The sequence below is a fragment of the Pelobates fuscus genome, chromosome 6, assembly GCF_036172605.1.
Source record: "Pelobates fuscus isolate aPelFus1 chromosome 6, aPelFus1.pri, whole genome shotgun sequence".
NCBI lineage: Eukaryota > Metazoa > Chordata > Amphibia > Anura > Pelobatidae > Pelobates > Pelobates fuscus.
This window is the reverse complement of record NC_086322.1, coordinates 110,648,273-110,668,588: the sequence shown is the minus strand read 5'-3', so window position 1 is coordinate 110,668,588 and position 20,316 is coordinate 110,648,273. Positions and strand designations below refer to the sequence as shown.

The 20,316-nt window shown below is 45.7% G+C and overlaps 1 protein-coding gene across 3 annotated transcripts in view; it reads right to left on the bottom strand.

Moving 5' to 3' along the window:
- Positions 1-20,316, bottom strand: part of ASB5 (ankyrin repeat and SOCS box containing 5) — a 66,203-nt gene that overhangs the window by 19,744 nt on the left and 26,143 nt on the right. The window contains exons 1-2 of one of the 3 annotated variants that reach the window (XM_063458157.1): positions 12,979-13,258; positions 3,793-3,872 (exon numbers count right to left, since the gene is read on the bottom strand). In XM_063458157.1, coding sequence (XP_063314227.1) covers positions 3,793-3,872; positions 12,979-13,090 — 192 coding nt within the window. In that variant the 5' untranslated portion in view covers positions 13,091-13,258. Of the gene's footprint in view, positions 1-3,792; positions 3,873-9,171; positions 9,248-12,978; positions 13,259-20,316 lie in introns of those variants that run through there. The other 2 variants (XM_063458158.1, XM_063458156.1) reach the window with 2 other exon arrangements.

The window sequence follows — 20,316 nt, the reverse complement described above, 5'->3', positions numbered from 1 at the left end:
ATTGTCTGTTTGTCTCCCTGTAACTGAGAGATATTTGAGTTACTGGTCTTGGTAAACGCCTGGTAAGAGTTTGTATGACTTTGGATGGAGATCCCATGCTGAGGGTCTGCGTATAAATTCTGTATGTTTGGCCGGAATAAACCAGATGACTCCCAGAACTATGTCTCATCTAGTTACTAGGGGAACCCGAGCTATAATCACACAAATTTCCAGTCTGGCTGAGATGAGAACTAGCAGAGGTAACTAGTCGAGTTACCTGAGGTCCGCTACATATGCTATGAAGGGAATAGAGTGCTGTTTGGAGCTACTATATTGTCCCAAAAGGAACATGGATCCATACATTAATCAGTAAAAATTGGAAATTTGAAAACTGTAGTTGGCATGTATGTTATTTGACCCAATAACATGGCAGAGTTCTACATGTGGGGCATTATTGTACTCAATAGCAAAATACAAATCTGAGATTTTATGTAAGGGGTACAGCAAGGTCTGTGAAATTCCTGACAAAAATGAAACGTGAAAAATGCAAAACATTAAATATAATAATATTTTTAATATATAACCAGCAGATTTAGAAGTGGTTGGCAATGAAATATGTAAATGAATGTGTCAGAATACTCCAACTTAAATATGTCTACGTTCTACAAATATAAATGTTTGTTTAGCAATTATGGTTTAAGTAACCTAATTAAAGGTAAGCTGGATTGTGATGTCTTTTACTAATTGTAAACGAAAATGGAGCATCATGTGATAATAATATCATACAAGTAATTTTCAATGTTATACTTAGTGGTGTTACTTTCAAAGAACTCACAGATCCCAGTTACAAGAAATTGCAGTCAAACAAAAAATGTTTATACATAGGTTTAGTTTTACTATTTCCATGATGCTGCATTATGTAAATATTTATGTAACATATGTAAAGACTTTAAATATTGGAAATCATTTTTTCACTGTTTTTCTGAGTAAGTTATTGTTTATGAATACTTCCTGCGAAGCAAAGAAAGTAAAAAATGATAAGGCATTAGACCCTACACACACACAAGGCACTCATACATGCATACTTTAGCGATATCTGTGAAAGCATGAAGAATAACCAATTAAGATGAAGTAGTTTTGCTACTTACAGTGTGCCTATAAATGAATACTACACGGGGCGTGGCCTACGACAAAACTGAGCGGACGTCTTCCCACGGAGCTCCGCTCAGACCCAGAGTAAAACCACCGAAAATACCGCAAAATCGCTCCAACCCGAGAGACAGACACCCCCCAAGCAGAGAGAATGGGGAAGAAAAATAAGAGGCACCAAGATCCGACCAAGCCCCAGCAGCCAGATATCAGACTGGCCTTCGAGAGGCCTGCGACCTCACAGAGACTCAAGATGGCGCCTGAGGCCCGCGGCACTCCCGAGGCATCTGAAGCCTCTCAGGAGGAGGAAGACTCAATGCCCTCTCCTCGATCCTACACCACAGAGTCTGAGGAAGACGAAGCACCTGCCACAAAAGGTGACATAAAAAGGCTCCTGATGGGGATGAGACAGATCTGGAGGAGCGACCTGCAGACATTGCAGACAGAGGTGGAGGAGGTACGGCAAAAAATCAGCAGCCTGGAAACAAGGGAAACCTCCAGAGAGGAAAAACTCCAGACCTCAAGTCGAGATATACAAGACCTTACCTCACAGGTAAAACAAATTAGACGCACAATTACCACAATGGAGGTCAGACACACGCGAAGAAACTTACGCCTCAGAGGCATCCCAGAAGAGGTCGGTAACACACAGCTCCTAACCTATACTCACAACCTCCTGACAGCCATGGGAATCACAGACGCACATAACCTACCTCAGATCACCTCGGCGTTTAGGGTAAGGAAGTCTGCTGCAGCGCCCACCGCCGCACCCAGAGATGTTATTGTGCTGACTCAGGATATCTCCGTGAGATCTGCCGTAATGTCTAAGTCCAGAGAACTGGGAACAATATTAATCGAGGGCCACAGGGTAGCCATATACCCAGACACACCATTCTCCGTACTTGTAGAGAAAAGACAACTGGCACCTATGGCCAGGACACTAAGAGACGCCAATATCAGGTACCGCTGGGGCATAGAGGGGTCCCTCCTCACAGAAGTTGAGGGAGAGAGATACGAGTTCACTTCAGAGGATGACCTGGAGACCTTCCTACAAAAGGCCGGCTTGACACACATGTCGCAGCAAAGGACATCACCTCCTTCCAAGAATCAAGGGCAACAGGAGAGAACCATCGAAAACCGGCAAAGTGCACTGTCCAGCAGCACCATAAAGAGGCTAACTCCACTTTCCAAGGTTGCTAGATCTAGACCCAACAAGTAGCGGAGACCACACAGAGTCAGAAGGAGCACGAAGACCCTCTAAAGGACACTATGACACAATGGTCCACAGGACTTGGTCACCTAGTTTCACCATAAAGGCAACTAAGAATGACCAACATCTGGCCACAGATCCCTATTGTTTTACCCGTTGCCAATAATATACCCATTATGACATCAATATGTACACACTGTATACTTAATCGAATATAATGGAAAAGATGTATATGTTATTCTAAATCGAATAAAATACAAATTGAAAAAATAAATAAAAAATGAACACTACACATACCATAAATAACACTTTCAACACACCATAGTGGTTATGGTGCTCTGCCTCTCTTTCACCCCCACACACACACTGTAATTATTCAAGCTGTTTTGTACCGTTTAGACTTTTCACTATATATGAGGTCTGAGCATTCTCCATGGAAGGAGGTAGCGGCGTCAAGTAGAGCCCAGGTAAAAAGTCAGACTGTTAGCAATTGGCTTGACTACTACAGGTTGTTGTTGTTTTGGTGCTTGGAGTGTTCCTTTAACTGGCAATATGAATAAATGAGAATCTGCATTCTCAATGTGCAAACCAAAAATAGTAATGGTAGCTCTGAACTAGAGGTTTTATCGAAGAAGTGATAGTCACAATGTCCATTCTTCAGCTACTATTACGGACTATACATATATCTTATGTGTTGTTTAACCCATGCACCACCCTAATACTTACACTACCATTATCCCTACTACCCTAACATGCTACCTTTAGTTCTAATGCGATTACACAGCCGCCTAAACCTACTGCAATGTTTAGATCAGTTTCCTATCAAATAGGACAGTGGTTTTGTGTGGCAGATTACTGAAAATAACAAGGTTTAAAACTAGCCAAGAATCAGAAACCCAGTTGTCATAATATTCAAAATACAAAATCAAGGTAACCAGCAAAAAATCAAATAGGTAAAGGGATAAAAGTGCTTTTGGTGCAAGAAACAAGAAAGGGCTCTGGAAAATAGGCCCAGAGTGTTTAACTTGTGAAATTGAAAGAATCAGCAATATTTTGCCAGAAATGTCCAGGTAAGTGTGGGCAAAGATGCTGGTAAAGTCTGGGTGTCAATAAAACACGCAAGTCTGCAGCGTATGTACTGTTACCCTATAGCACTAACCGTAACTCCAACCCTACTACTAACCTAAACTTCAAGCCTAACACACTAACCTAACCAAAATAGCATCTTTATACACATAATATAAAGAACAGTGAACCATGTATTAAGAGAAAATAATTACTTTTGAAAGTTTTGGAGACATTCATGAACCATTCAAACTTTAATCAAGTCGTTTAACATAAAGTTTCCAGAACACCTAAGCAGCACGATTTTCCCAAAATACATAGTTCATAGTTATATAATTTGTGTGTAAGGGCAACTTCCATTAGGAAGTGCAGTATTCTCTTCGACCTACCTGTGAAAGCAATGTTTTCAAGGCAAGCAGACGACCCTGGCTAGCTGCTTCATGCAGAGGTGATCGGTCCGCCCAAGATCCTACAATACACAAATCATTAACACACTTTTGGTTCTGTAGAATAAAAAAATATTACCATGTGTTATAACATTTCAGCATTTTCATCTGTATGTGTGTGGAGATAGATTAAAGGGTAGTCTAAGAGCCATAACCAATCTACTGGTGTCTTCACACTGTTAAGAGTCAAACTGTTTTCAAATTATTATTATTATTATTATTATTATTATTTATATAGCGCCAACAAATTCCGTAGCGCTGTAAAATGGGTGGACTAATAGACACATAATTGAGATCAGACAACTGGACGTACAGGAACAGAGGGGGTTGAGGGCCCTGCTCGATGAGCTTACATGCTAGAGGGAGTGGGGTATAGTGACACAAAGGGTTAAAGTAGGGGGATTAAATAGTTTGTTAGAGAAGGGTTTATTGAGTGCTTGGCAGGTCAAATGGTTTGGCACTCACTTGGATCACCCAGTCCATGAGAATTCTTTTTTTTTTTTTTTGGCATTTGAGCAGTGCACATTTTTATATATGGTTCTAGAAACAAAACATGAGTCAACATTGCTTGCTCGTTACCGTCGAAGCTACTAGGTTAATCTGCGCTAAATCAGCTTGGCTAAATAGTCACTCATAAACTTTCTATCGTGTCGCTAAGTTAAAGAGTTGGATGACAAGATGAGTAGCGCTTGTGCGCGTCCTGGCTTAAGTGTGTAGGCTTAATTTGCATATTATAAACAGGTTCAAGTTTTCTAGCATGTCACATATGTAAAGAGTTGGATGATGACATGTCTTGGTGTTAGTTTTACTGGCTGTGTGCCTAAGAGTAAGCTCAATAAGGTAGGTGATACATGAGGGGTTAACATGCTGTGCTGGTCAGGTTAACTTGAACCCACAAGGGTGCTGAATTTGAATATGCTAACTGACTGTTTGATTATTGAGAGTGCCTTCAGATATGGAAAATAAAAAAGTAGAAGGAGAGATAAACAAAAAAGAAAAACTGTTGATTTAGCAGGTATTATGAGTTAAGATTATAGGAGTCATCCCCTGGGATAACTGGGGAGATTGAGAAAGTCCCCCTTCTTGCCGGGCTTCATCCAAAGCTGCTTCTGTAGGGCCTCAAGTGTCTTAGGTATAAGTCCATCACGATCTGGACCAGGTCGAGGACTAGGGTGTTGTGTGCTGGGCTCCTTACAGCTCACCCTCCGCGTTGTCACTGTGTGGCTGTCTGCAGGAGCTGTAGCTCAGTCACAGAAGGCACTGCGGTCTAGATCGAGGGTAGGGTGAGCCAAACGCTTCGGTAAGCCTGTGTCTGAGTCGCTCGGTGATGTTTCATGCTGTGCCTGTCAGGTGCTGTCTCCTCGCGTACCTTGCCTCATGTGAGCCCGTGCGTCGTGGCAGTTTTGATCCGGCAAGCATCGGAGTGGTGTGTCGCGGAGATCCCTCCTGTCAGGCTGCCTCATGCAGGTATGTGGCTTCTGCCTTGCATGTGTAAGGGCCTGAACCAGCGAGGGAGGAAAGATAGCTTGGTTTCCATTGCGAGCTGCTGGATTTGCGTTTGCCGCCATTTTAGTGGGGCCTCGTGGTCTGGGCAGTGGGATCACTGGTGCGGTAAGGGCTACAGCGTGTGGGCCGGGATCACCCCCACCGGCCCAAGGGGGGGGGGGAACGGGGCCCTGTTTGCACATCCGTTGGAGTCCAGCACGATACAGTCGGGCAGGATAGCGGGGTAGCGGCCGTCCACCCCACTCACCACCTGAGTAGGCCTCATCCTGTAGGGACGACTGTTATCGTCTCGAGGGACTAAAACAAAAGGTTTGCAAGCCTCTCCTCTGAGCCAGTGCTCCCTTGTGCCTCGGACCACAACTGCTGGTCGTTAATCAGGTGTAAGATCTGCTTTTGTAGGTTTATAGTTTGAGGGTTGCAGGAGCTGCTGTTGTGTGCGACCATTCGAGTTGGCGGTCAGGCCCCGCCCCTTCCATGAGAATTCTTAAAGCAAAATATCTCCTTCTGCATTAGCAACATCAGCTTTATCCAACACACTAATGAATCTCTTTCAAACACACACAAACTGAATTGACATCACTAATATGGAACTAGAAATGTCTGCTTTAGCTATATCTGTGAAGATGGTCTGGACCACAGATGATCAGGGGGACACAGGTAAGTGTCCGGGGTCCACTATTAATAGTGGTATGCGTCTGGAGACAACTGCAACGCCAATCACCATGGTGCGCTGGTGAGATTATGGTGATTAGAGTGCCCCTTTAAGATCTGCAAACACAGTTTAGCAAGAGAGAAGGTAAATTGTGAATAAGTCCTGTACTGAGCTTTTCCATAAGCTGTATCTGTGAAACGTTTGACGGTTAAGTGACAGTAAAAAAGTAATCTGAAGGATCCGTAAATGCTATAGACAACCTAGCTGCTAAACATGTATTTAAGTTATACAGCATAAAGATAGAAGGATGACATAAAAAAAAGTTGTAATGGTACTGAACGGATGCTTTTTTGCATAAAGAGAATATTCAAGGAAACAATTGATATACAGTATATGTAAACAGGTTATAGATCGAAGGAGAAATCGGATTGCCATTATGGAGTCAAGAAGTATTATTTTTCTGTTTTTGTAGCATAACTGAAAATGGCTACAATTGGGTTTTTTGTCTTCTTTTGGATCGACATCATAAAAGAATGGATTTCAGAGTTGAACTTGATGGTATTTAGTCTTTTTTCAACCTAGACAACTATGTAACTATGTAATGTAAGGTGATGTCAATTTCTAGTTGTAAATGGTCTGAATTCCATATTTATATATCTCAAAAGAAATCATGCATGCAAAATAAATTAGAATTCTTTAGTTGAAATAATATGGACAAGAAACAATGTATACAAGTATTGTATACCAGTCCTCCACAAACAAACAGTTTTAGAAAAATTGTAGCATGTAAAAGAAAAATATACACAGTATGCCGCTTCCCCAATACTTAGAGCAGACTATTAAATGAACAATAAATTCTAAACAAGGCACACTCACTCAACAGTGTGTTCCAGACGAATGAAGAAAAAAATTAATTCCCCTTACTTATGATTCAGTTCTCCATGAACAAATATGGTTTATGACTCCAACGATGACGTACGTTATCTACAAAAACATGCATGCCGATTTTGTGATTTTCGCGAAGCTTATTTTTTTGTAATTTTAATATTACTTTGCTTAACCCCTTAAGGACACCTGACATATGTGACATGTCATGATTCCTTTTTATTCCAGAAGTTTGGTCCTTAAGGGGTTAAAGGGACACTATAGTCACCAGAACAACTACAGCTTAATGTAGTTGTCCTGGTGATTATAATCATTGCAGAGAAAAGGCAGTGTTTACATTGCCCCCTAGGGACACCTCCAAGTGGCCACACCTCAGATGGCCACTTGAGTTGCTTCCTGGGGCAGTACTGCACAGTAGGCAGCACTGCCGTTCAGCGTCTCCACACTCTGCATGGGGATGCTGAATCCTTATAGAGATGCGTTGATTCAATGCATCTCTATGAGGAGGTGCTGAATAGCCAAAACAGTTTTGCCCCACCCCCATCCCACCTCCTTGCCAATATCAGCCAATCCAATGGCAATTCTGATGATGTCACCAAAGAGGCGGGGCGGGGCTAGCGTTGGCGGACTCAAGTAGCGCTGGAAACAAGGTACGTTTTCACCTTTTCTAAGGGGACTAAGGGGTGGCAAGCCACCTAAATGGTGGATTAAACACTATAGGGTCAGGAATACATGTTTGTGTTCCTGACCCTATAGTGTTCCATTAATAAAGTACTTTTTGTAAAGTATCCACTTTAAATGTTTAATCATTGCATAAACCATATTTTATCAACCCTAAATATGCAACCTGTGACTATGGTGTTAGAGTTGGATAATTTTCTCGGCATCAACTGTTTTTGCCCAAATTATACAATATCAGTTTGTTATACAATATCAGGTCGCTACAAATTAGAGTTTAGTGAATACAACCCTAAATGTGTAGGTCATGCTAGAAAATTGCCAGTAATTTTGTGAATGAATTGGTTATTCTACCTTTAATTACCTGCTTCATTACCAAGCATTAAGGGAAACTGCCTACTACAGCCCCCACGTAGGCTGGTAGGCAGCCTCCACGTAGACATGTTAATGTAACAACACCTTTGCTAGCCTCATAATGCATGAGTTTAACTGTAAGCTATATAAAGAAATGGCACATAAACACTACAGGTAAGTTTGAAAAAGAATAAGTCAAAACGAACATGTAATATATTCAAAGAGTTCACATGAATGCATTTTTTGACACAAAATATCACATCGCAATAGAGATATAGTTCTCATTTGACATTGATGGGATTGTAAGGTTTAAAGTAATAATACAGAAATACAACAAACCTGAATCAATATCCAAGATAACACCTGCGGCATTCCAAACACTTTCCTGTTCATCATCTACGGAATCTGAAATTATCTGCTAGAGAGACAGGGTCTTTCACACTTGTAACAACAGACAAATGACATGTTCTTTGTGCCACAGAGTTTTAGCAGTCTTTTAAAGAGACAAACATATGCATGGCACAAAGAACCTATTCAAACAAAGAATGGCAAAAAACAAACACAAATGTTGGGGTTAGTTCACTACACAGAGGAATGTAGAGAACTGCCAAAAAAGTCGTAGGCCAAAATAATGGCACATTATTTTGCCTAAAATGTGCAATCTGTTTTTTTTGTTATTTTTGGCATTTCCCACAATTTCATGAATAGTGAAACATTCTGTGCATGACACAAAAAAATGAATGTAAGAATAAAGATATATATATATATATATATATATTATAGTAAGGGTAAAGCTATATATATATATATATATATATATATATATATAGCTTTACCCTTACTATAATATATATCACAGTAAGGTTTATACTGTACAAACAGAATATTTTGCTTATTTTCAAGCATGTGCCCAATACTTACATACAGCATTATACAGCACAATTTTCAATTAAGATGATCATTAAAAAACAAATCAGTAGTGTAGAATATCAGTAGTCACAAAATTAATTAAAGCAGACAAGATGAAATGTTCATAGTAAATAAAAAAAAGTAATAGTACTAGAGCAAGTAACAGGTTGCAGGATGGCTGTAGTTGATAATCTCCAAATAGAATCTATATTTAGAAATCAGCTTGCTCCAAGTCTTCTAGGGTATAGTAACGTGAGTCCCATTGCTGCAACTCTCTGTAGTGTAAACAAATCAATGTTCCATTCATTCCAATACAAAGATTAAACATCACAATATACCTAAGTCTCCATCTCCCCATGGCACCTCCAACCATTCACTGTGTACTAAAAAACGACTCATGTTTGTGCCATATTTAGCTTATATTGGACTCTGCTCCAGGTTCATGTGATTAGCAGGGCGGCTATATTTAGTAAACTGTAATCTAACTCCCATTGCAAATAAGCAAGCATGTGTGTGGGTGAAAAGCAAGTTTCTGGGAATAAATACAAACATGCACACAGAAATAAGGAAATTGGAGCATTCATACTTTGGAAGGTCCTGGAATATATATTTATTATTTACTGGTATTTATAAAGCGACAACATATTCCGCAGTACTGTACAATTGGGGAAAATAAAGAGTACAATATACACAGACAAATACAAAAGCTAAAGATGGCCCTGTCTGTGAGATGAGATCTTGTAATTGAAGCTCTTTGATTTGTTAGATAGCCCCTGAGCTTACAATCGTAAGGATATTCTACCTTCATCTATAAATAAATCACATATACTTATATTATTTTGAAATAGCAACTGCTACGTATGAGATTGAGCCATTAGCGATCTGTTTTAAACCCTTGACTGCACTTTCCGAGCACCCCTCACCTGATCGAACATGGTGGTAAGGATTTGTCCACAGGCAAATTAAAAACCAAGCTGATGGAGTTAATCTCAATACCCAGGAAGGAAATCATTGTCCTTGAGCCCTGCGTCTTGTCCTCTGCCACTGGAACCCCCAAATCTCGCATAACCGCCTTAAATTGTCCCAACAAATCCTCACACCATGAAGAATGCGCCGGACCAACAAACAAGAAGTCGTTGAGATAGTGCAGGAGGGGAGAGAAGCCCGTCACTTGCTCCACGATCCATTCCAACAAAGAACAAAAAACTTCAAAATAAAAAGAAGAAATCGAATAACCCATGGGAAGGCACATGTCATAGAAAAAATCCCCCTGAAACTGACACGCCAACAAATGAAAACAGGTAAGGTTAAATGGCAGCAACCGAAAAGCCGACTGAATGTCCGACTTAGTCATCAGGGCCCCTGGCTGTGCTTTCCGAACGAGATCCAGAGCCCGATCAAACGAAGCGTATCGGAACCGACTATCCTACTTCGATATCCCGTCGTTAACCCGATGGAAAGGACAGGTAATGAATAAGCCGAAATGCCCCCAGTTGCTTCTTAGGAACCAGGCCCAAAGGGGACACCCACAAAGTATCAAACGGAGGACTGGAAAAAGGACCCGCCGTCTGTCCCATCAACACTTCTTTTCTCAGCTTAGCAGGCAGCACCCCTTACTTATCCCGGACAAAGGACAAATTGTGCGCAAGCGATGCCTCTCCCGACAGAGTAAGTAGGATCCGAAAACCCTTGGTAAAACCTTCCCATAACACCCGTGCGTCCCTACGCCTGGGATACCGCGCGAGCCATGGCAATATTCTTTCCGCCCTCACTGGGGTCCTCCCCAGAGGAACGTCATCCTTTGATGCCGCCCTAAGGAGCGGCTTCCCTCTCCTAAAACATCTAACTGCTGGGTGAGCCCCACCACAGTGGGAGCACTCATGCTGAAACCGACAAGTGCTGTACCACCTGCAGTGGCTCTCGTTGAAGAGCCAACAGCTGCCCTTCTTGTGCCCTGCCAACGCTCCTCCAGAAGCACCGGCGGCCAAAGGAAAGGACGATGTTGATGGATGACAGGGAGTCATTAGAAGCAACCAAAGGTTGTAACCAGGTTCCAAAATCCAGGTGCGGCCACACCGCCATCTTCTGCCTAAACTGCTGGTCATACTTAAACCAGCACTGTCCGCCGTACACCTTATAATCCCCCCAACCAAGCGCAAGCGCACTCCATCTCACGGTTCTGGAGCAGGTCCAATCAGCTCCACATCCGATCCTCCTTGCAGCAGGGAGGCTAACCCCTATAAGAGCTCCAGATCTTCTGGTGTGGGTATTTGGAGGGGAGTCCTGCATCCCTCCCCGCTCCCTAGCCGACCATTTCGGCACCGGTGAGCTCCTCCACCGGCTCACTTGCACCCGCTGACCAGTGCCACTTTTGGGGGGCCAGTGGTGTTCTTCCCCAGAATTCCCGCTTCCAACCTCCCCCAGACTTCAAGGTTCTTCAGTGGCCTGTGACTTCTGCGTTCCCAGACGATTACGTCACGTATGCACCACCCGTGTTCCGGCGTACGGCGCTCCACCTCTTCCAGCGTGCAACCGCACGCCCTGACGTCACTCCTCCGATGCCGGAAAAGAAGGGTGAGGACTGCAGGACCTCACCTCACCAGCCACGCCAACTTGGGACCCGCTATCTTGTCTCCTAGGCCCCGACCGGGCCATTTGATGCCTGCCACTCCAATCACTGCTCCTCCTCATTCCGATGCCAGGATTCTGCCCCAGACTGCTTGCAGATTTTGGGTTCAGCCATGGATCTTCTGAACCGGACTGGGGGAAAATCTTGATGGGGGACATCCTCTGGTTTGCACCAACCCCTCCTAAGAGTCCCGGGCATCCTGGACTCTATTCAGCAGCGCCGTGGGTCCTCTGGAAGGCCTGCAACATAGTAAGTAGGGACTCTCTGGACATTTCAGGGGCTTGTGTCATGATTTTGAAGATGGTAACTGCAGTTTTTCTTTACAGGACGACTAGAAACAGTACTGCAGGGTTCCCTCAAATATTGTATCCCCTGTTGCCATGCCAACCTCTCCAGGCAGCAGTCACAGACTGCTGAGTCCATACACACACACAGACTGCTGAGTCCATACACACACACACACACTGCTGAGTCCATACACACACATACACAGACTGCTGAGTCCATACACACACACAGACTGCTGAGTCCATACACACACACACAGCTGAGTCCATACACACACACACACACACACAGACTGCTGAGTCCAGACACAGACTGCTGAGTCCATACACACACACACACACAGACTGCTGAGTCCATACACACACACACACACACACACACACACAGACTGCCGAGTCCATACACACACACACACACACACAAGCTTCCACACTAGTAGATAAAAACACACACATCAAGCCTACCTGTTGCTGGTGGTCAGACAGTCATCTTCTTGCTTTTCCAGGAGCAGCATGTTCTGCTGCTTAACGGCGGGGGTGGGGCTTATGTGCAGGAGGCGGGGCTTCGTTTGGGGCGTGGCCTGCACCGGGGAGCCTGTCAGTGTTCCCTCCGGCCACAGACAGCCCCCAGCACCATTCCAGCTGAGCTGCTCTGTCCTGCATTCCCTCCCCCGGGCTGTCACAGACTGTTACAGTCTGAGGTAATAGAATGTAAGAACATGGCCAGCAAGTTGCCGGCATTTGGGGGGGCCCAAGGGGGCGCACAGCATGATGTAGGGGTGGCCATGGCCCCCTCTGCCCCCCCGCCCCTAGCGACGCCACTGCACACACATGAAAAAAAACAACCAACAGTCGTAGGAAACGTAAAATATTGAGTTGTTATTGAAAAGTTCAGCAGCAGCATAAAAAAAAACCCAGTGAGAATCTTTGTCGTAAGAGCTTACAATCTATGTATAAAGAGGGTTTGATATTCTACCTTTTTCTGCTTTTGCCTTTCAATAATTGCGATGTCTGATGACATCTGGGAATTTAATGTGATTTTATAGGACGCAGCGACCACAATTTTGAATGATGCATTATTTATAGAGCAACTTGACTTTGAATCATCAAATAGAACACATAAGCATAGCTCCTGTACAGTTAGAAGCACAGGGCTCCCACAATACAATCAGATTTCATAGCCAATATAAATAGCTTACAGGCCTAACGCAGAGTGAAATTCTACTGACCTTGGTTAGTAAGAATGCCCCAGTTTGCTCTACGCTTTGCCGGATACTTTTCTGGAGTATCTAGGCTTCTTTTCCTCTTGTGACTGTCCTGTGTTGCAGCATTTACAGACATGCTTACTGCTCTGCGTTATAGTGATCTCTCCCTTCATTGGATCAACAACGTTCCCAAGGGTGATTCTGCATGCATTTCCTCCTTGGCATTCCGATAAAAGAATGATTGTACTCTATGTCAACAACACTAAAGTCTTTTCACTAACACAAGGCTGGTGCATTGGACACTCATTGGGGGAAGGGATGCACTGCACTCTGCACTTTCTATTTTTAAAACAGAAAAAAAAAAAGAATCAGCTTAGCTGCAGCACAGTCTCTTTTCCATGTTATCCGGTAGTTCTGAAAAAGAGATGTACTCAGATGTCTCTTTAATAAAACTACTAGGTTTGCACTGTAATGATTAGACTAGTGAGAAGGTGTTCTTTTTGTGTGTGCCCTGGGATCTAATGGGGTATTAACAAGAAGCTGAACGGAAATACCGGTAGTTTTCTAGTAAGACAAGAAGTAAAGCAGGGTTATTCACTAAAGTCTAAATGCCTCTGCACAGAATTGCAAAGAGTATTGAATCTATCAGGGGATATTTAGGCACAAAATCTAGACACAATAGTCCAAATTGTCCACAAAAGTCCAGATTCTGTGGAGCAGCATTCAAATAATTGGGAATGTCCACCAGATTTAAGATTTAACTAAACAGCTGAAATCTGGATCTGAAGGCTAAAAATGCAGGACCAGATTGTTAAAATTTTAACCCACATTGTAAACATTCCCCCTGGCAGTGCTAGCAGCCTGCAGGGAAATAGTTAAAAAAACAAAAACGTGGCAGTAGGCCAGCTCTTGCTAGCCAGCAGCCACGCTAAAAGTAAAAATAAAACATGAGTAGAGTTGAGTGAACCCGAACCGCAAAGTTCGGGTTCGTACCGAACATTGTTTTTTGGACCCGGACCCGAACACGGACATATCAGTGTATGTTCGGGTTGGAGTTCGGTGTTCGGCGATTTAATGGCGCGTTTTGAAAGGCTGCAGGGCAGCCAATCAACAAGCGTTTGACTCGTGTGCCCTTAGAAGCCATCACAGTCATGCCTACTAATGGCATGGCTGTGATTGGCCAGTGCAGCATGTGACCCAGCCTCTATATAAGCTGGTTACTTAGTATTATTAAATTATGCCCCTACTCGCTATATCGCCCCTACTCGCTATATCGCGAGTAGGGACATATCTATTAAACAATGAGCAGCCCGGCCCTCACCCCTGAGCGGCGGGTGGGGGCCCTAATTACCAATAAGAGGGCACCTACTGCCCCCCCAACCCCCACCCCTGCGTGGTGGGTGGGGGCCATAAATAAAAATTGGGGAGGGGGGGGGCTACTGAGCGGTTGGTGGGGGCCATAAATTGGAGCGGTTGGTGGGGGCCATAAATTGGAATTGGGGGGTTACCTACTGGCCTCCCCCCCGGCCCCCACCCCTGCACGGTTTGTGGGGGCCATAAATAAAAATACAAACGGTGCCAATATTAGTGGAGGGTACTGTATGTAATTTGTATATCAAGTTATATTGAATGCATGTTCAATGTGTATGTTATGTGAATGTATTTGTGCGTGTGTGTAATGTGTACATATGTGCAGTTTTATTCACTTAACAGCAGATAGTAGTAAACTGAAAACCAAACAGCAACATTTCAGGTAACATAGCCAAACTGCAACTATTGCCGAGTTGGAATTATTTTCTAGATCAACTGTATATGTCTAATTTGGAAAACGATTTAGTACTTAGTGAATAAACTCCTACATTGTGTGAATGTGCATGTATACTTCATGGCAGAATTGCAAATAGCTGGCATTGTTGCAGACAATATAACTGTCCATTGCTGGACAAAGTTAGCAGTGGGGTCACGTGGCTAGCAATATGGAGGCGCATGCAGAACTATAGTTGAATATAGGGCAGCATTTTTGGCGACCTTAACCCTTTTCCCTCAGATTACCAGGACAAGCATCCCACCCACCCTCTCAATTATCTGTCATTGCTTTTAAGGCAAGGGGTAAGCTCTCCTTTCAGTTTTGTGGTTGGGCGGAGGCACAATTATAAAAATCTGACTCTCAGGGCAGCTTGCATTAGTTTAAGCTTGATTTTACATTTATTTAAAGATTCATAAAATTCTGGTTATGTATTTATTGGAATGGTTATGTGCATTTAAATAATAAATAACCCTTTAAATAAAAGCTACGGCCATTATATCCATTCACAGTCTCTTTGTGTAGGTCTTTATTTATTTTATGTTATTGATTTAATGAGTTATATATAGTCCATGCAATGGACATCAATTTTATTAAAGACACAGAGGCTCATATTATGCATAACTTTCTTTATTTCCTCAGCAGCAAAGATAGAGGAATATAAATATTATCAAAATGAAAGAAAAGACTGTATAGGTACACAGGCAACCAATCACATAACAGAGGAAGTGACTATATAAGGCCTGTGTCTCCCACAATTCCCCTCTTTCTTTGCTGCTTCCTCAGACAGCTAAGTATTGTGTTCCTCATTCTCTCTTGATCATTGCATTTTATTTGTACATTTGTTTTTCTGATTATTGTTATTTACATTATTTGTGCATCTGTGTTTTGACCTTCATCTCGTTGGTGTACTTGGGTGATCCCTGGGGTTTTTTCCCTCAGTCGTTGGCTCTTTTCCCTGCCTTCCTCTATCCCCCTCTGTGTACCACACGGTACCCGGCGCTGCCCCTCTGCCGCAGCGTTTTTTTCTCCTCGAGACCGCGGCTGGGTGCGCTCCCTTCTCCCCGATCGCGGGCTGCCAGCGCGGGTAGGTGCACGCGCCCCTTCCCTCGCCGAGAGCCTGGCCGTGAGCGCACTCCTCCATGTGCGGCGGCCATTTTGGGCAGTCCTTAAATCGCTCGCTGTGCTGCCGTGCAGTCGCTCACTCCGTTTCTCTGGGTCCCCTGGGTACACCAACGATCAGGTCCTGTTTGCTTCACTGTTTGCTGTGGGTTACTCAACCCTTCTATACTGTGCTTATTCATATAATTTAGTTTCAGTGCCCCATTTACTTGGTATCTGTTACCCTACATGCAGGATAGGGAGGATGGGCCTGTAGATCCCTCTGGGGATTTTAACATTGATAACTCTGAGGGGGCTATGGCCTCTCAGGAATTCCATGCCCTATTAGAAGCCACTATGGCTTCCTCCCTACAGAAGGCGATTGCCTCAGCCATGGGGGCTGTTTCCTCTTCCTTTTCCCAGTCACTGCACTCTATGATTTTGCCTTCCCTGGCAACCCTTGCCCCCCTGGGTGTGGGGTCCCCTTCCTCTGCCCAGACTGTGCCTGTAACCCGTAAAGCAAAGGCGAAGTCTAGACATATCGGCTCCCACTCCTCGGTGCAGGTTTTACCTGCCATGACTGACACGCTAGAGGCGGTCTCAGATGGCGCGCCTCCCACGCGCAAAAGAGCCCCAGGCTGGGCTAAAAAGGCTAGATTATGGAAATGGGCTAGAGCCCTGCATGATGGGTCGGATACCGACCGGAGTGTGGAGGATGATTCCGATGTTATGGAGTACGACTCCTTTGTCGAGGGTGAGTCGGGTGAGGACCTACCCCTTACGGGTATAACCCCTTCTGGATCCTCTGCCAACGCCTGGGGTAAGGTGATGGGTCCCACTGGGGATAGTAAGGCGCTTTTTGATCCACAGGGTAACCCCCTGTTCGACCCGGACGACCTCCATCACCCGCGGTCTGCTGAATGGGTCCCTCCAGATCATATTGCCCAATATGTGGCTAAACGTATGCGCACACCCCTTTCCAAAGAGGGCCGCAATAAGTTGCGCGCCGAGTGCCCAAGGCCTTCCCCCCCAAACGCAGCCTGTAAGACCCCAGACATTGACCCCCAGATTGCCCAGTTCCTGAATAAGTCAGGCTGCAAACCCAAGAAGGGTCTTGACCACTCCCTTAACGGATGCCAGGACAAGATGCTGGATACACTGGACCTTCTGTCAAAGCGGTACAAGCTTCTTGATGCCGCCAGAACTGGGGACTCCATTTTGGACGTGGATGTGGCCATTGGATGGGTCCAACGGGCTATCTGCCTTTTGGGGAACGCTAATACGGCTATGTCTTCAGAGAGACGTAAGGCGATTCTCCTGAAGATCGACCCTAAATTGGCCGCTATGACAGTGGCGGAGCCTGATCTGACTGATGAAGGAATGTTGTTCGGCACCTCCTTCGTGAAAGACATGGGATCTTATGTCAAGACCTTTACGGCAATTGACAAAGCGCAGGCGAACATGAAACGCGTGTTCGCGCCCAAGGTTTTCGGAGGGGCTGGGCGTAGCAGGAACCGTCCACGGTTTCCGAGGATCGTTCCGTGCCACCAGAGGTTCCTTCTTTCCTTCTAGAGGATTTCAGGATCCAAGGTCACCTCCCTTCTTTCGGGACAGAGGGAGATCATGGGGCCCCAGATACCCCCGTGGTGGTGCTTCGGGCAGACGTCCTTACGGTGAGTACCCTTTCTTCCCCTCTCGCTCATGTATGGGTAGCGGGGAGGCTGTCATTATTCTACCAAGGGTGGGCAGATATAACCTCAGATGCTTGGGTTCTGCAATGCGTAAGGAGTTATCACCTAGAGTTTACTTCACTGCCTGTCCAGTTTTCTATCCCCAGGGAGCTCTCTCTCCCACCGGATCAGATTTCCGCGGAAGTCGAGGAGATGTTGTCCAAGGGCGCCATCGAAGAGTTGCCGTTAGCCGCTACGGGCTTTACGAGCAATCTTTTCCTAGTGCCCAAGAAAGGGGGCGGGGTCCGCTCGGTGATGAATCTCCGTCCTCTCAACACATTCTTACGTTACCAACACTTTCAGATGGAAGGTATACATTGCCTCAGAGTCTGCGACAGTCAGACTGGTTGGCCAAGTTGGATCTGAAGGACGCCTACTTCACGGTTCCCATCGCGGTGGAGTACAGGGACTACCTTCACTTCACCTGGCACGGATGGCGTTGGCGCTTTACATGCCTGCCGTTCGGTCTCTCCTCGGCCCCTTGGTGCTTCACAAAGATCATGAAGCCGGTGGTGGTGTTCCTCCATACCCGGGGGGTACGCCTGATTATTTACCTGGACGACATCTTGCTCATGTCCCAATCGAAGGAATGTCTGCTGCCGCATTTAGACTGGACAATCAACCTTTTACAAAACTTGGGTTTTCTGATCAACTGGGACAAGTCGGTCCTGACTCCTGCCCAGTCGATAGAGTTTTTAGGCTTTCAAGTGGATTCCGTGCAACAATTTCTGTACTTGCCGGAATCCAAGATGAAGACCATCCAAAAGGAACTTCGACGAGCTCTTCGAACTTCGGATTTGTCAATCAGGCAATTGGCAAGGATCATCGGACTGCTTGCAGCCTCCATTCAAGCGATATTCCCGGGCCCACTGTCAGGGTACCTGAGGCCTCTACCTCTAAGGGAGGTAGAGACTTGGTGGTTTATCCGTCCAGGCGAGCTGTTTCCTCCGTTCCTCGCGGTTCATCCAATCACTTAAACACCGGCCGCGAGGAATCCACGTCCTTTTCTAGCAGGACGCTCAATACGTGACGTCATGACGCTATCACGAGCGACCTGTCACTCAAGTGTCCGATATCCAATCGGTACTTGTCAGAGGCGTGATTATCATCCAGAGCCAGGGTATTTAAGCTTACTTCTCACTTCAGCTCATTGCCCTGTCGTGGTTCTAGCTTGTCTAGTCACTCAGTGCTCTGGTATTCTAGTTTGCTCTATTGGTTTTGACTCGGCTCGTTGTACTACCCTGCTTCTCTGTTATCCCTTGACCCGGCTTGTCTCTCGCTTATCTGTCTTCTCGTTCCCTCGACCTCGGCTTGTCTCTGACTATTCTCTATTACTCTCGGTACGTTAGTCCGGCCATTCTAAGGCCCGGTATACGTACCTTTCCTCTCTTTGTACTCTGCGTGTTGGATCCCTGTCCCGATCCTGACACCCACTACATTACCGGGCCCTCCAATGTCTCAAAGGGTCACACCTCCGATCGGGTCACTCCTACAAGTCCCGGATACGTTTAGACGAGGAATCCAGGGACGAATTGGTGTGGTGGCTGGCGCACATGGAAGCTTGGAACGGAAGGGCCATTTTCCGTTCCATTCCGGACGTGGTGATAAAGTCCAATGCCAGCTTGCATGGCTGGTGTGCTCGTTGTGGCGACGTTTCCACAGGAGGCAGATGGTCCGACACAGAGAAGTCGTTACACATCAACTTTCTGGAACTCCTGGCAGGGGCCTTTGCGATTCGCAGCCTTACCCCTGGGCGGGCAAACTGTTGCGTTCTCCTCAAGATGGACAACGTATCGGCTGTCCGCTACATAAAATCACCTGGGAGGAACTAAATCCAGGATGTTGGCGCTTTTGGCGAAAGATTTCTGGCAATTCTGCCTTTACAACAACGTCTCGGTGACAGTGGAACACATTCCAGGTCTGGACAATTCGGGGGCGGATTGGAATTCCAGACATTTAAGAGACTCGGGAGATTGGCACTTGCACGCCTCGGTGTTCCAAAGCCTGACCAGATTGTGGGGCCGATTCGGAATCATGGGCGTAAGAACCGGGGGGGTGGGGGGGATGCATCCCCCCAGCAAATCATGCGGGGGGGGACAGGTAATGGGGAAATCCCCCCCAGCTCCGCCGGCCCCCCTTTTGCTGCAGCCGCCCGAGCGCTCTGCAGGGAGCCTCAGGCGGCTGCAGCTCTGCCCGGGCTGGTGCGTCCATGAGGGCACACCGCCTGGGCGCAGCCAGAGGAGAGGGGCTGACAGGAGGGAAGCGCTCAGCGCTCCCTCCTGTCACTCCCTCAATGTAGCGTGGCCGAGCCCTGTATAGTCCGCCGGTACAGGGAGCATCTGTCTCCTGTACCCGGCCGGACTAAAAGGAAGTGAACACTGAGTGTGCACTTCCTGTTAGTCAGACGGGTACAGGAAACAAAAGCTCCCTGTACCTGCGGACAGTACAGAGCTCGGCCACGCTACAACACAGGTAGGGGAGGGGGGAAGAAAGAAACAGGGAGGGGGGGGGATAAAGAAACAAGGAGGGGGGGAGAAAGAAACAGGGAGGGAGGGGGGAGAAAGAAACAGGGAGGGGGAGAAAGAAACAGGGAGGGGGGAGAACGAAACAGGGAGGGGGGAGAACGAAACAGGGAGGGGGGGAGAAAGAAACAGGGAGGGGGGAGAAAGAAACAGGGAGGGGGGAGAAAGAAACAGGGAGGGGGGAGAAAGAAACAGGGAGGGGGGG